This window comes from Vigna unguiculata, chromosome 1 (genome assembly GCF_004118075.2).
Source record: "Vigna unguiculata cultivar IT97K-499-35 chromosome 1, ASM411807v1, whole genome shotgun sequence".
Lineage (NCBI taxonomy): Eukaryota > Viridiplantae > Streptophyta > Magnoliopsida > Fabales > Fabaceae > Vigna > Vigna unguiculata.
Window position 1 is genome coordinate 31,733,303 of NC_040279.1, and position 15,985 is coordinate 31,749,287.

A 15,985-nucleotide genomic window follows, 5' to 3' on the forward strand; every position below is an offset into this window, starting at 1 on the left:
TATGAATGTACTTTTTGTTTGTTCACACCACTTTCCTTCATGTTCTATCTCTTTCCATCACATTTCTTTCATTCAAGTGAACTTGTTAGGCCAGCCATTGAAAATGTATGTAGACCACAAGAGTTACTTGCGCTACGTTATCTTGTTCAAATTTATTCTTTATATGTAAACTCTTTTATATATCATCTCTTTAATGTTCCATTATTACTCTTCTTTATTGCCTATGACATGTTATCTGACTCGTCTCTTTAATATCCTCTTTTATCGTTATATGTCATCCTAGGCAAATCTACTTTTTTTTCTCATAAAGTACTTGATCTAGTATTGGGCCAATTGGTTTGGCCTATCACCGCATAATCCCCCAGCCTTTAGCTCTTTAGAGCGTAAAGGCTAGAAGGAAAAGGAGTTCAAAATGACTTACTTAAAAGAAAGGGTCGGAATGTTCTAGCAAAAGAGAATGGAGTTCAATCAGTCAAAGGCATTCAAAATGTTCTCCCCTTCCTCTCTCTCCTATGCCCCTCTTTATCCTATCTTTTTCAGTCCCTTAAGCTCTTTTGTCCCCTTAATGCCTCCTTAGTGCCCCATTATTGTTCTTCTTTATTGCCTATGATTCGTTATCTGACATGTCTCTTTAATCCCTTCTTTTATCGTTATATAGAATCCTAGCCAGATATACTCTTTCTTCTCATAAAGTACTCGATTTGGTATTGGACTGACTGATTGGTCCTATCACCACTAGGGATGTCAACGGGTCAGGTAGGGTACAAGTAGTAGTTCCCCCGTACCCTACTGACTGGATAAGTATCTGCCCCATATCCGTACCCATATCCATGTGGGTATTTGTTATACGAGTATTCGCATACTTTTTTAAAATCTAAGGATATCCACGGTATCCACGAGTATTTACAAAAAAAAAATTAATATTTAACAATAAATTTTAACTATAAATTCAAATAAAAATACAATGCATAACATTTATAAATTTTAAACAAAGTGCAAATAACCCATTTAAATAGTGTTGAATGACAATTTACAAATAAATGAAGATTTTTTAAAACCAATTGATAAAAAATAACCCATTCAAAGTCAATGTTAATATTTTAATCATTTTTTAAATTTCTTTTAATTTAAATTAACGGGTACAGGTATTCACGAGTACAAATACTTTGATACATGTACCCACTTTGTTAACATGCGGGTATAAAAATACTCGTACCTGTTACCCACGGGTATACATTTCCTACTCGTTGCGGATTTTATCCGTCGATACCTGCGGATACGAATTTTTTTAACATCTCTAATCAATCACCACATTTACCAATAAACTTTAGTTTATAAAGTGTTATCTGAATTTATAATGACTAATTACTTTTATCACTAAAATGGGTCAATATTTAAAGATTTTCTTGTAGTAATCCTCTACTCCCTTGTTTTCTTCTTGCACTATCATAAAATTTGTAATTTCCAAAACCACCCTTATTAAAAATATAATAAAATGTGTAATTTTCCCAAAACACCCCATTCGAAAAGATAAAATATATATTATAGAATATAGTTTTTCTTATTTTTTTTAATAAAGGGTATTAAAGACAATTCACTAATGCTATGGATGCAGGAAGAAGAAATGAGGGTGCAAGAAGATATTCCTTTGACTTAAGTTCTCCAAGGCCCGTGACCAAATCTTGCATTAATAAAATCTATCAATAAACTTTTGTGACAAAATCATTACCAATTTGATGACAAAAATTAAAATCCACGTCTTATTACAATTTTTCTATTTTGTTTCGTTATACTCAAGTATTTTGACTGTTTATGTTATGTTATATGAATATTTTAGTTGATTTACAATGCCATTTATACCAAATACATGCTTTATTTAAAAAATATGAAAATGTTTTTCTGGTTTAATATTAACGCACACTCCCAAAATAAAACGGAAATATATATTTGCAAACAAAAAAACGTGAAACGATGTGCTGAAATAGTTCCCTTGAATTAACGGTGAAAACCGTGTTACCAGCTTTCTGCCCTAATATGATTATATTATATGGGCCTACATTTGTAAAGCCCATTTGGCTAGCCCATCTACTTCATTACTGATGCCAATTGGTCGTTCACTCAATTGACTATTCTCTCAAATTAGTATGAAATTTAGAAATTGACTTTGAATGAAATTGCTTTGTAAGTGAAGTAATTCACTTTTACTCTAAAAGCAAGTTGACTATGAGATTTAGTGTGAAAGTTTGTACAACTTCTAATCAAACCAGAATTTTATAACAAAATCAATTTTTTTCTTAACAGTCACGAAACATCTTTATGTCAAAACAGTTTAATTGTTGGTTTGTTTGGTATATGAAAGGAAAAACTGAAGTATCTCTCTCCATTATTTAGCCATAGATTAGCCCAACACATTATTAGTTAAGCAAATGGGTCTCTTAAAAGTCATGATGTAATTAATTTTGATATTCACGTGCTCATTTTTTAAGGGATTGAAAATCTTAAATTACCTTGTCCCTTATTCACTCAAAACATATAATACGTCAATTATATTATTTTTCTGCTTATTTACCATAAAATTACTTAAAATCAAATCTAACAAGGACGATGTAATGTATTATAATAATTTGAGTTTAAATATAACTCAATTCTACATACTCAAATATAAAGTCAAAATTGTGTTTACTTTTATAGTTTATAAAATGATATTATTATGGTTAAATTTGTAATACACATTTTTCATTAGGAGACTCGATATATGAGGCATACAAATCTTAGGATTAGACATTGCGCAGGTGATTCAACAATAAATTACATTACAAGAATATGTCTTGTTAACGATTAATTTTAGGGTTAAATATATTTTTGGTCCCTTAATTTTTTGTGAAAATTGAAATTAGTCTTTTTTTAAAATTTTGTACTAATTTAATCCTTAACTTTAGAAATGTGTGTATTTAGTCCTTTTAACCAAATTTTTTTAAGTTAATTTGACATTTTAAACGCATTTCATGATAGTATTTGGGTTGTTTACATCGTTTAACTCATTTTCGCTTCAATGTTTACTTAGAAACACGTTTAAAACTTCAAATAAACTTAACAATATTTGGTTAAAATGACTAAATTCACCTATTTATTAAAGATGAGAGACTAAATTGGTTCAAAGTTTCGAAGAAGGACTAATTCCAATTTTCACTAAACGTTAAGGGACCAAAAACATATTTAACCCTTAATTTTATTGACCAAAAGTTGTTAGTTATTATAATAATCAATTTAGATATTAATTTATAAAATAAAAAATTATTGATCACTAAAATAGTCATTATTATAAATAAAAATTATAATTGGTTGTTAAGTTGGTCATTAAATAATTATAGACTAATTTAGAAACTAATTTATGTGATAATAAAAAATCTTGATAATTAAAACTTTTATAGCTAAATTTTAGAAATCAATTATAATATTTTATTTATAGTAGTGATTATTTTAATAATTAATATTTTTTATTTTATAAATTGATATTTAAATTGATTATTATGTTAATAAATTTTTTTTACTAAATCTAATCTAATTGTTAACGAGATATTTTGTTGTAAGGTTGGCGATGAATGATAATGATGCCCAAAGATATATTGTGACGTTATCTTATTGAGTTTAAGTTTATTATTTTAATGTACATTTAGTTTGTAAAAAGAAACCACCTGTATCATGCAATTTAATGTATACTGTTTGATGTATTTACACAAAAAGAATGAAAATATACAAATATTGGTTGGGGTGAAATATATAAAAATATTGGTTTTGTTAATGTTCAGTTCCAATAAATTTTATATTAAATTCAAAGAGTTTGTACATGTAAAAAAAGGTATATTAAATATTTTAGAAGGATGTCTCAATTATACTGATGTGATGTTTTTTTTAGGTTACATCACTTAATTAGTTACTCGATTTCTTGGTCTCTGAAAATGGAATATTCCTAAAAGAAGTTCCGACAATTAAGTTATAGTGTTTTATTGTAGTAATAAACGTTTATCAATAAATCAATCCATTTATATGAGACGTACTCTATTTATACTATTTATTATGAGATTTTATCCCTAATGAGTTTGGGTAGGATCCAATGGCTCAATTCATTAACATCAGAATTTGAATTATTAATATGATTTTGCCAAATTAAATAGTCACTAATTAATCAGTGTGCCATGGAGATTTGAGACATTTAGACCATATGTTCGAGATTATGTAAGTCACCCTTAATCAGCAATGCAATATCTCAAATTCAAATGACTAAACCATAACATATTGTACATTAAGTATTGAAAAAATTTGGCATGATTGGTATTCATTTATTTAGATTAAATAATTTTAGAGGTCTTTCTAACAAAATCTCAAATAGATTTCTTTCTTTTTATTTGACTCAATTAGGTAATTATTTTGAAAAATTTGGTACAATTAGATCCTTTTAATTAGTAATACACTAACGGTATTAACTATGTGTCATGTGTCAACATGTGTTCTTTTTTATTTTTAATTTAAAAAATAATTGTCATCAATCTGACATTGTGCCACGTGACAGAGTACTTGTATCACTATTGGATGGGAACACTCTCAATGTAGTTTTTATATTTCTTATTTTGTCTCAATTTGATCATATTTTTTAAAAAACTGAATCAATTTCAGTCTCTATTCAAATTGAGACAAAATTTTACCTTTATATAAATGTCACAATGATAATTCTAGCAAGATTAAGTTTTTATTTTACATTGAATTTTATTTAAATATTGTTTCAAATATTTATATATCAATAATTTATAGACAAATGTTAGAGTTAGTTTAAAAATAACAACTTTTTACATTAAATTGTAAAATTTAAAATAAATATATTTATTTTAAATTTTTATAAAATTGTTTTAAAATTTTGCATTTGAATTTATAAAGTTTTTACTTTTAAAGCAACTCTAACATTTATCTATAAAATATAAATATATAAATATTCAAAAATAAATAAATAAAATTCAATGCAAAATATACATTTAAATACACTTAATTTTGTTACAAATATCAATTATAATAAAAATACCATTATAAAATTTATATAAAAATTGAATTTGGTATAGGGATGAAATTGATTAAGTTTTAAAAAAAAATTGATACCAAATTGAGACAAAATAACAAATACAATGACTACATTGAAACTTTTCACATCCAATAGTAACACATGACACTGTCACTGTCACATCACACTATCTCTGCCACGTGACACAACGTTAGATTGACACGCGACAATTTTTTTTTAAATTATAAAAAAAATAAAAAAACCACATGTTGCACATGGCACATAGTTAACGTCATTAGTGTACTATTAACGAAAATGACCTAATTGTAACGAATATTCCAAAATAAGGACCCAATTGAGTTAAATAAAAAGAAGGGGATGTCTTTTACAAAAATGGGAACCTTTGAAATGATTTAACCCTTTATTTAAGTTGACTTGTTCTTTCGGTTTGAATTTACTTGGTTTGACCATTCGGTCTAAGTCAACTTCGCACAAACATAACATGAGTATATTCAATTCTACTTAAGTCAATTTAATTTGATTTTCATCCTAGATTGATTTAACTCAATCTTTAGTTTGTATCAACTTTATTTGACTTTAAATATGAGTTGACTTAGCTCAATCTAATCCTTAATCACCTTAATTGAATTTATAAGTAACTTAGTTTTAAATTTTTTAAACCTAAAAATACTCAATTTGAATATAATTAAGTGGCCCGAACGTAAAATCTTAAAATATAAATATAAATTTAAAAAACATATTTAAAAAGGTTTAATTATTCGAATGGTACCCACTTTGATACAGGTATGTCTGGTACCCGCTTTTAAAAAAGTGTCAATTGCATCTCAACTTTTGAAAAACTGCTTCAATTAGGTCCCTTTCAGATGGAGTTGACTAACATCGTTAGTCAACGTCTCACGTGTCAATCTGTGATTTTTTTAATTTTTTTAATTTTTTGAAATAAAAAAAAATGTCACGTGTCAGGTCCCTGTGTGTGACACGTGGCATTGCAATGTCACGTGCCAGTGTCACTATCAGATGTCATTGTGTTGATTTCGATTTAGTTCCCATATATATCTTTTTTTCAATTTAGTACCTACTTAGGTGCATGTGATTCATTCTTGACCTAATTTTTTTTAATAATTAAATTCCATTTTTTATGAAATTAAACGTGATTAAGTATAAAATTTTTACAAAAATTAATTATTTGATATTTATATTAAAATTTAGTGGTAAAAGTCATTTTATTAAGTCATTTTTAATAAAAAAAAATAGTATAACATTCAGACAAATAGAAATTTTGGTTTAAAATTAGTAAGAGACAATATTATTCTATTTTGGAAAAAAAAATTTAACAAAACATGAGTACTTAATAAAAAAGTAATTAATAAAACAATATGTTAAAAAGTAATTTTTAATAAAAAAATATTAGTAAAACATTTTATACAAATAATAAATTTAGTCTAAAAAATATTAGTAAAACAATATAAATATTAGTACTTAATTTTACAAAAATATTTATACTTATTAGTTTTAATCTTAAAAAAATGGATTACAAAAATATTTTTCTTATTAAAAGAATTGGGACAAAATTGAATCAGATACATATAAGTGGATACCAAATTGAATCAAAAAGACATATATAGGTACTAAAAAAACCAAAAAAATCACAGACTGACACGTGACACGTTGACTAACAGTGTTAGTCAACTCCGTTTGAAAGGGACCTAATTAAAGCATTTTTCAAAAGTTGGGATGCAATTGACATTTTTTTAAGAGCGGATACCAAATTGATACACTTATACCAAAATGAGTATCATCCGAATAATTAAACAATTTAAAAACTAAAAATAATATAGATCTAGAATATCAATTGAATTTCACAATTTAAATATTTTGTTTACCCATAATTATTAATATCTTTGGGATGCAATATTTATCTAGAAAAGGGTAGATTGGGAAATGGAACTAGAAAAAATTGATGATACAAGATGGATGATGGGGGAATCTTGAAATAGAGGAACCCGTGAATAAGGTATGGCCCGCACGGAGATCAACTATTCCTTTCCACTCATCAATTCTCTCTCTTTCTCTGCACAATATTGCAGACAACACTGCATCAAAATCTAACACTCACTCTTACCATAACCTCCTCTCTTATCTCTATCACTCTTCTATTTTCACACTTCAAACATTCTCTGTTGTTTCTTGTGGAGGAGGTCTCCACTATTAGACAGTCCAATATTACCTATCTCAATTATTAATTAAGGTGTAGTTTATATATCTATTACATATTTAATTAAGAAGAAACTCAACACTAATTAACATTCACATCTCAATTATTAAGGTGCGGTTAGAGTCTAACATCTTTTGAGTGACTTGACTTGGATTTCAGACCAAGAGTAATCCTAGTTCATTTTCCAAAAACATCTTATTTGGAAGCTTTTGCAATTGTGGTGATGGAGTAATTTTCACTTACACGTCAATATGTTTTTCCATGCGTGTGTTGTGTTTCACTCAGCATATGTGAAGTAAACGTTGATTTGGAACATCTCCTTCTATAGTTTATTTTATATAAGAAAAAATTTAAAGCTTTACACACTTTCGTAGAATTGACTATGCTAACGTTGATGGGTTGACTTGCCTCATCAATGTAACACTACAATTTGGTTTTTTACTTTTACTTCAATCACTCTCTTCTAACCTAATACACTACATGTATATATAAACGACAAATTTTCCTTCCGAATATTTAATCTAACTGCATATATCTATTCTCTAATTAATCTTAAACATTTTTAATTGAAAAAAGAAGAAAATATATTTATGGAGTTCCCAAGGAGGAAAACTGTTCTGTTTTTATCTGGGTAGAATACCTGGTTATGGAGTGATTAAAACCAGAAACTTTCTACAGAAAACGATAAAAGTTAGGCGCCCATCTCAAATTAGGATCTAAGTTGAGGAGTCAAAATAAATGGCCATGCTTCCATGAGCCATCATTATCTTGAAGCCAGTATTCAGGGTTCTCAACAAATTAAATTAACTAACTTGCGTGTCAATTTCTCAATTCCCTGCAAGATTTTTGGGAGAAATTAATGCAACTCAATATACATATCTCACTAGTCAAAAAAACAAGATAAACTAACGAGTTAGGTAGTAGATTATTCTTTATTGTACTGTCTTCTCGTGCAACATGTTTAAATTGAGTTTCAAGTTCATGCCTCACAAAATTAAAACAAACAATTATACCGACAAAAAAATGGTGTTAAGATTATATATAGTATATTGTTAGGAAAAATGTTGTCTAAAAATTAAGAATATAAAATATTATAATACATTCTTCATTAGATTTGTAATTAAAGTGAATCCTTTAAACAAGCATAAGCATATGATGTTGATGCCCGGAAGGAAGAAATAAAGATTAGAGCAGTTAATTTGATTCTTGGTCCATGGATTAATCTTGATTCATCCTTGAATAAGCTTTTTCTAGGGATCCTCAGGGACGAAAGAAAAATTCAGCCTCCAAAGTTATTCTCAAGTCGGTTAGAACGAGGGCCATGGAGAACTTAGTCTTCAATGCAAAACTTTAATTAACTATTAAAAATATTACATTTCGCTTCGGTCAAAGGTCGAGTCAACCATCTTGAGTCGAAGGACGAGATGGAATGGTCCAAGCCAAGGTTGAGACAAGTCATCTCTAGCCAAAATTTGAAACAGTCGTCTCGAACCGAAGGACAAGATAGGTTGACTCGAGTTAAAGGTCGGGAGATCCGAGTCAAAGGTAAAGATGGGTTGACCCGAGCTGAAGGTTGAGATGATCGGCTCAAGTTGAATGTTGAAGATCAAGACGAGCTAGTTTGGTTGAGACATATTGGTCAAGGATGAAAGTCGAGACAGACCAATTCGGACTGAAAATCGAGACAGGTCAACCTGAGTTAAAGGTTAGACAGTTCTATCCAAACCGAAAGTTGCAACATGCCAATCCAAGATAAAAGTCGGGATAAATCAACCTAGACTAAATGTCGAGACGGATCAATCTGGATCGAAGATTGAGACAGACCAATCCGAATTAAAAGCCGAGAATGATCGACCTAAGAAATGAAATATAATCGAAATCCCTGAAGATTCGAAAAGCTTGGATGAAAGGAAGGGACATTGGATTCCTAAGGATAAATACAAGAAGAAATCTAAAACTGGATATGCATGTTCGCAAAGGTCTAATTCGTGATGGGTCCTATTTCCTACACGCCAAAGGTTTGGTTCATGGAACAAATGGTTTTTGGGCATGAAATAAAGTAAGAACCTTATTCATTTTAGTCAACCAAATGGGTAATATGGCCAATTTATTTCCCTTCCTTCCATAGCTTTAGATATGGGTTTCGAATAAAGAGAGATCCAAAAGAGGTATGCAGTGTAAAAGAAAAGGGACATTTTCAAATTCCATTTCGTTAGTGGGGGTTTCCTTGCTTCACCACTTTGTGTTTTTCTCTACACACAGTGGTACAATTCAGAGGGACGTTAAATCCTTAAGAATATAATGCCAAACAATTATTTTCTGTTAAATTCCACCACCAAAATCATAATGTTAGGGAAACTGTACGGATCACCCACAAAAAAACCTATCTTCAGCACTTGTCAATTATTATTCATCATCAATATTAACACGTGACAAACTCAAAATGAATTCATTACAACTATATTCAATAAACTATAGTTTAATCTGTTTTTATTCTAGATTAATTTTCTTACAACTTCATGTAACTAATAGGTCCTACTATGAGAACGATAATGGCCATATCATTTAAGTTGTGAGAATCATTTTTCACAACCTTTTCTGGTTACTCATTCCACTCTTTTTATCCAAAATATTGATATATGTATGTCTTTTTATAATAATCATTCCCTTCGTCTCAAGGCACTTTTGGGATTTGGGTGTCTTACTAGTTATTTATTAGGGTAACAAAACAAAAAGCCAGAAAGTGCCCACGTCACAACCCTACTCAAATCAACCTTAATCAGAATAATATTCCTTTGTTACTTTTCCCTACACCATTCTCATTCCTTCTTTAACAAGGAAAAGGTAAATTTTTCATCTCTCCTTTATTCTTAATAAAATACAAAAATAATAGAATGCGAGAAAGTATTACAAGACATACAATATCATTAATAAAGAGGTCAATTTAAATAGTGTGATATGATATGAAACTTTTGTAATTCTGTTTCATTCGAAATTTATACATGCTCTTCCTCTCTTGTTTTTTTATTGTACGATGAATACCATGTATTTAAAAATGGTCATTAGTTAACTGTTATTTCAGATACATATTAAATTAGTTGCAATGTTAACAATTCAAATTTTATAATATATTTACATCTAGGAAGATTTTGCCTAACCACCATTCTGATATGAGAGTTAGTCTTCCAACTTTATTTAAGTATTTTGTATAATAATTAGAATTAGAATTAAATATGTTTTTAGTTTTAAAATTTTATATAAAAAATTAAAATTCGTTTTTATCTAAAATTTTAATGCATTTTGATTTCTAAATTTTAAAAATAATAGATATGATTCTTTCAATTCAATTATATTAAATATTTTTTATATGTCAAATACATTTTGTAATTAACATTAAAACATATTAAATGTTGTGTTAAACTCAAATATTAATATAAAATAGGTTTGACACATCAAATTTTTTTAATTAATTAAGTTAAAAGTTTATATTTATTCAATTTTAAAATTTAAAAACTAAAATATATGATAAAGTTTCACACGATAAAACATATTTAACACTCGAAATTATTATAAAGTGAAAAATGATAAAGAAGAAGAGAAAATATATAATGACATGGGTGAAGATACTTTCCAGTATTTGCGCTGCTGCAGTGCCACACTCTATGATCAATCTCTAACTCTCTCTCTCTCTCCACACTTTCCACCCAAGTTTTTCTTCAATTTTATATATAATAAAAAGTAAAATAAATGATTTTGGAAGTGTTTTGCATTTTGTCACCTCCCTACATAGTCTGCCACTGTCATCATCACCCTTTCTTCTGGTCTCTATTATTTACAATATCCAGACACATAATGCAACTTATATTTCTCTCTTCGTCTTCTATCCCCAAAGAGTCTCTTTTTTTCAAAAGAAAAGAAGAAAGATGCCAAGTCCTATTTGGGAATTGAGATTGTGTTAGGAAATTAAATATCTTCTGCTTTTGATTGCATGCTGGATTCTCTTGATCAATTCCACACTTACAAAGAGAGAGAAAAGAGAGAGATGTGTCTGAAATAGTTGTGCAGAGTTGCTCAGACAAGCAATCCATGGCTTAGATAGATAGCGACTTGGAAAATAACCCACCACCCCCACACCACCACCATCATCATCATCATCATCTAACCTCTCTTCACGAGATTAATTTACCTTTCTTTTTACCACAAACACAGAATCAATTTTATATTCCTTTCTCTTTCTACATGTCTCTGCCACCTCACTACCATGCTCCCTCCTCAATAAGTTTAACAATTTTTGCACTTGTACCTCAGCTACCTTACCATCTTCTTCGTCTGTTCCGAGGTGCAAAAGTGCCTCCTTCTCGAACCAATATAGCAAATAGCTAGGATTTCGAAAACAAACAAATAAACCGAGACAAGAGAATATAACATCGTATCTCGCTTTTCTTCTTTTTCTCTCCCACCCTGTTGGAGGTTTTCTTCAAACCCAATATGTTCCCCACGGCTATTTCCAATTCAACTTCTTTGTCCGAGGATGCCAGTGTTTCTTCTGGTACAAAAGTTCAGGACCTGGGAGGACTCACTCACGCCCTTTCTAACATTTCTCCTCAACAACCACCTCAAAAGATCAAGAAAAAGAGAAGCCTCCCTGGAAATCCAGGTACACTTCCTCATCAATTCATATTTAATTCTCGACTTCTTTCAACCCTCTCTAACATGCATATTACCATTTCATAAGAGTTTGAATTTTTTGTCAATTTCAAAACTTGTTCGGGTTAGTGATCTGTCAAGCATATGTTTCGGTTGATGAGTTTAAATTAATATTAATTGATGATGGTGTGTGTGTTTCAGACCCAGATGCTGAAGTGATAGCCTTATCTCCGAAGACCCTTTTGGCTACTAATAGATTTGTTTGTGAGATCTGTCACAAGGGTTTCCAGAGAGATCAGAACCTGCAGCTCCACAGGAGGGGCCATAACCTCCCATGGAAGCTGAAGCAAAGGAACAGTAAAGAGGTAAAAAAGAAAGCTTACGTTTGCCCTGAACCTTCATGCGTTCACCACAACCCCTCCAGGGCCCTGGGGGATCTTACAGGAATCAAGAAACACTACTGCAGAAAGCATGGAGAGAAGAAGTGGAAATGTGAAAAGTGCTCAAAGATATATGCGGTTCAGTCAGATTGGAAAGCTCACTCAAAAACCTGTGGTACTAGAGAATATAGATGTGACTGTGGAACCCTTTTCTCCAGGTAATAATTATCATGCTCACAGTTTAACACGATCATGCTTTGGTATTCATGTTTTACTTAAATTGAAACCGATCCAATCTACCCTTTCCTTCATTCACTTCTTAAATAATGATGGGTTTGGCTTCATTTCCATTTTAACTTATTAGTGTTCATACAATCACACGTTTAAAAGAAAAACATGTTTCATAATATATCAGAAGGCATATATCTTTAATATTTCTAGTGGATCTTTGGTTTTACACGAGAAGGGTAAGCACTTACCATGGAATACAAGAATAGCATTCACAGGTAGCACGGAAGTGGGGCAACATGCTTCTATGTCAAGAGAGATTAAACCTTACTTATCTCTGAATCCTAAAACTTCCAAATGAATATGCGGCAATGACCAAAAAAGGCACAATTCACGTATCTTCTGTTTTATCTACTGTGTAGTCTGTGACTCAACAGCAACCTTGAATCTTTAATTATTTTTCAAAAAACAAAAAAACATGTGATGCATGCCCATACATGAAGGGCAAGATAATGATGATATATTACTATTTCTTCATTATTATCTCCATGGAAAAGTTTAGTTCTTTAGACTATACAAAATTTTCAGTGTGTCAGATAGTGCTAAATTGTCTTCTAGAATATATGTAATCTCTCTTTCCCTCTTTATGTACATTTGCGCGTGTGCAAGTGGCTGCATACTCAGAAAATGATGATGGAGATTTATTTGTCTACTAAAAAACCAATATGAAAGAAACAATTGGTGATGATTTCTGACTTTCTCCTTCTCTTAATTTTGTTTTATTGAGAATGCTGTGCATTGTTTCTCTCAATTTTCATCATTGTGAAATCTGATAAATCTGCAAAATTATCAGATATGCCAAGTTGCTTTCTTTATCCTTGCTTCATCAGTGAGTAATATACACCCGGGATCGACTTCAATTCCATATTTTTCTGTCTTGCATTGCATGAGAACTAGTTTCCAAAGGCTCTAAAACATCAAAACAATATATGCACCCCCTACAAGCAATAAGCATCAACACTAGGAGCCAATATATATACAAATAAATTATACTTTGTCTATGTTTTTTTTTTCTTCATGCACCAAAGCATAAGCCTGTGTAAGTCGGTATATAGTCATTTCTCTCTCCTACTTTAATTTTGACCAAATGAGGACATAATATCTCCTTTGGTTCAAGCCTTTGACACTTCATTTCCACCCTGTGGACTCGCTCTCCCATGCATGATATCCCAAAATAAAATGTTCCCAGCATTTTTTTTACTTGTTAATGTATCTCTTTCAGAAAGCCTTGTTAATGCTAACTTAAAATAGACACCACCATTCACATTCACATACCTCACTTTCAAATAAAACCCAAAACAATGCAATAGTTCTCCTACTAATTCACGCCTTTCACTCACCGGTTTCTGTATTTTTCTAATGCTTTATATATGTTAATGCAGGATAGCAACTTTATCTCACTCTAAATTAATAAAATACTCTGATCTTGTTATTGGGTCGGGAACATAATACACATTTTCATGTTTTATGATGTGAAACCGCAGGAAGGACAGTTTCATAACTCATAGGGCATTCTGTGATGCATTGGCGGAAGAAAGTGCAAGACTATCAGCAAATCAATTAGCAGTAGCACCCACCACCACGACAAACCCATTCCAATCCCTCTTTCTTTTCCAAACCCAACAACAGAACTTCCAAAACCACCATATGACCAGCTTCAACCAATGGGACAGTTCTCAAGAAAACCCTAACCCTAGCAACATTGCCACTTCCCTCCAAATCAAACCAGAATCTCAAACTTTCCACAACCCCACTCTCTCTTCACTTCTCCAACACCAAGAGCAGCAACACCCCAACAAGGGCATGATAGCCTCACCCTTCGGGAACCTCCACGTGCCCTCACAAGCCTCCAGCTCTGCCACGTCAGCATACATGTCAGCCACTGCGCTGCTTCAAAAGGCTGCAACCGTTGGAGCCGCTGCCATGACGGGCCCAGGCCCTGCTGCTGTTGGGCCTCGGAGCGCAATGGGTCACGTGACTCAGCTCGGCGCGGGCGAGTTCGGAACAGCGAACCAACTCGACCCGGTGGTGGTGCCGGATAGCTACATGAGAGGGTTCCCCGGTCGTAGCCTCAAGAGTGACCGTCTCACTAGGGACTTCCTGGGACTCACGGCAGAAGCTAACGGCGGAGTTGACGGCGCCGCGGTTGACGTTAGCAGGAACGTGAAGGATATGCTGACGTTCGCAGGAGGTGTAGAGTACCACCAACCGCTCCGTCAGCATCACCACCACGCGCTTCTCAAGCCCCAACAAGGCTTCGGTTTCCTTGAGACAACCACTGCCCCCGAGACGTGGGGGAATTGTTGACGCAGACAATAAAATAATTCCATGTCACGAGGGTAAAATAGGCAACACATTTTGCTATAACAACCCTCACCCTTGACTTTGGTTTTAACACCTTACATTTTTTTTCTCAACCTCCTTTTAGACTTCTGGGACTTTCGTTTTAATGTGTTCTCTCCATTTAAATCAACTCACCATGCTTTAGTTCAATTTTTCATTTTCCTGAATATTAATATATTCGGCGTTTTGATAGTTAGAAATTTTGTTGCATACGTAATTAAATATAAAGCCTGTTTCTGACACTTGACGAAGAAGTAGAACGAATGAAGGGTTGTTTTGTTGAAGATGTTAAAGAGAATTATGCAGTTTTGTTTTGATGAAGTTTAGTGGCCTGGTAATGTTACGTGGATGATAGATTGGAAAAGTAGAGACAAAGTGTGTGGTCTGTGTGCGTGCATGAATGTGTTGGTGGCCTGGCCCTCTTTGTCAGTATGCAACAGCAAAAATGTCACATGCAATGCAAACGCAATAAAATTACTGTTAAGTTTTTTGTTGTTATCGCTGCCTATGTCCTATCTTTATCTCCATACCTTTTCATCTCAGTTACTCCCTCTCTCTCAACATTCAAATTTTCATTTTCACCTCATTTCATAATTGATTTTATAACAAAATGTTGTGTATAAATAAATAAAATTTGTTTTCTCTTTTCAGTACTTGTTTTATTGGCAGACCGTTGAAAATGAAACAGTGATGGTGGAGAGAAGATGAGGCAGATGAGCATGTCACTTATGTCGGATAGTACTTACGTTAGAGACTTTATGTCATTTTCTCTTCTTTACACTATCGATTATCCATATGTACCCCTATTTGACTACTTGTATGTATATGTGTGTCTGTATATATATAAAAGAAGATTGAATACACATAATCTCAAGAATTTCAGTGACTGAAAGAGGAAGATCATGGCATGACCAATACAGAGCACAGATTAAGATTCGTTAGGGTTATTGGGAAGCAAATTTCTTTGTCTTGAGGTTCAACAAGCAGACAATAATGGAGTATGTCTCTGTTATTGACTTTGAGATTAACAGTGAAAACCCT

The 15,985-nt window shown here is 31.7% G+C and overlaps 1 protein-coding gene across 1 annotated transcript; it reads left to right on the forward strand.

The window, feature by feature from the left end:
- The first annotated feature begins 11,096 nt into the window (after positions 1-11,096).
- On the forward strand, positions 11,097-15,144 carry LOC114176306 (protein indeterminate-domain 12-like). Its single transcript, XM_028061301.1, has 3 exons — positions 11,097-11,943; positions 12,135-12,531; positions 14,086-15,144. Exons 1-3 carry the CDS (start codon positions 11,775-11,777, stop codon positions 14,906-14,908), a joined length of 1,389 nt encoding a protein of 462 aa, XP_027917102.1. The 5' UTR covers positions 11,097-11,774; the 3' UTR covers positions 14,909-15,144.
- Positions 15,145-15,985: the final 841 nt, after the last annotated feature.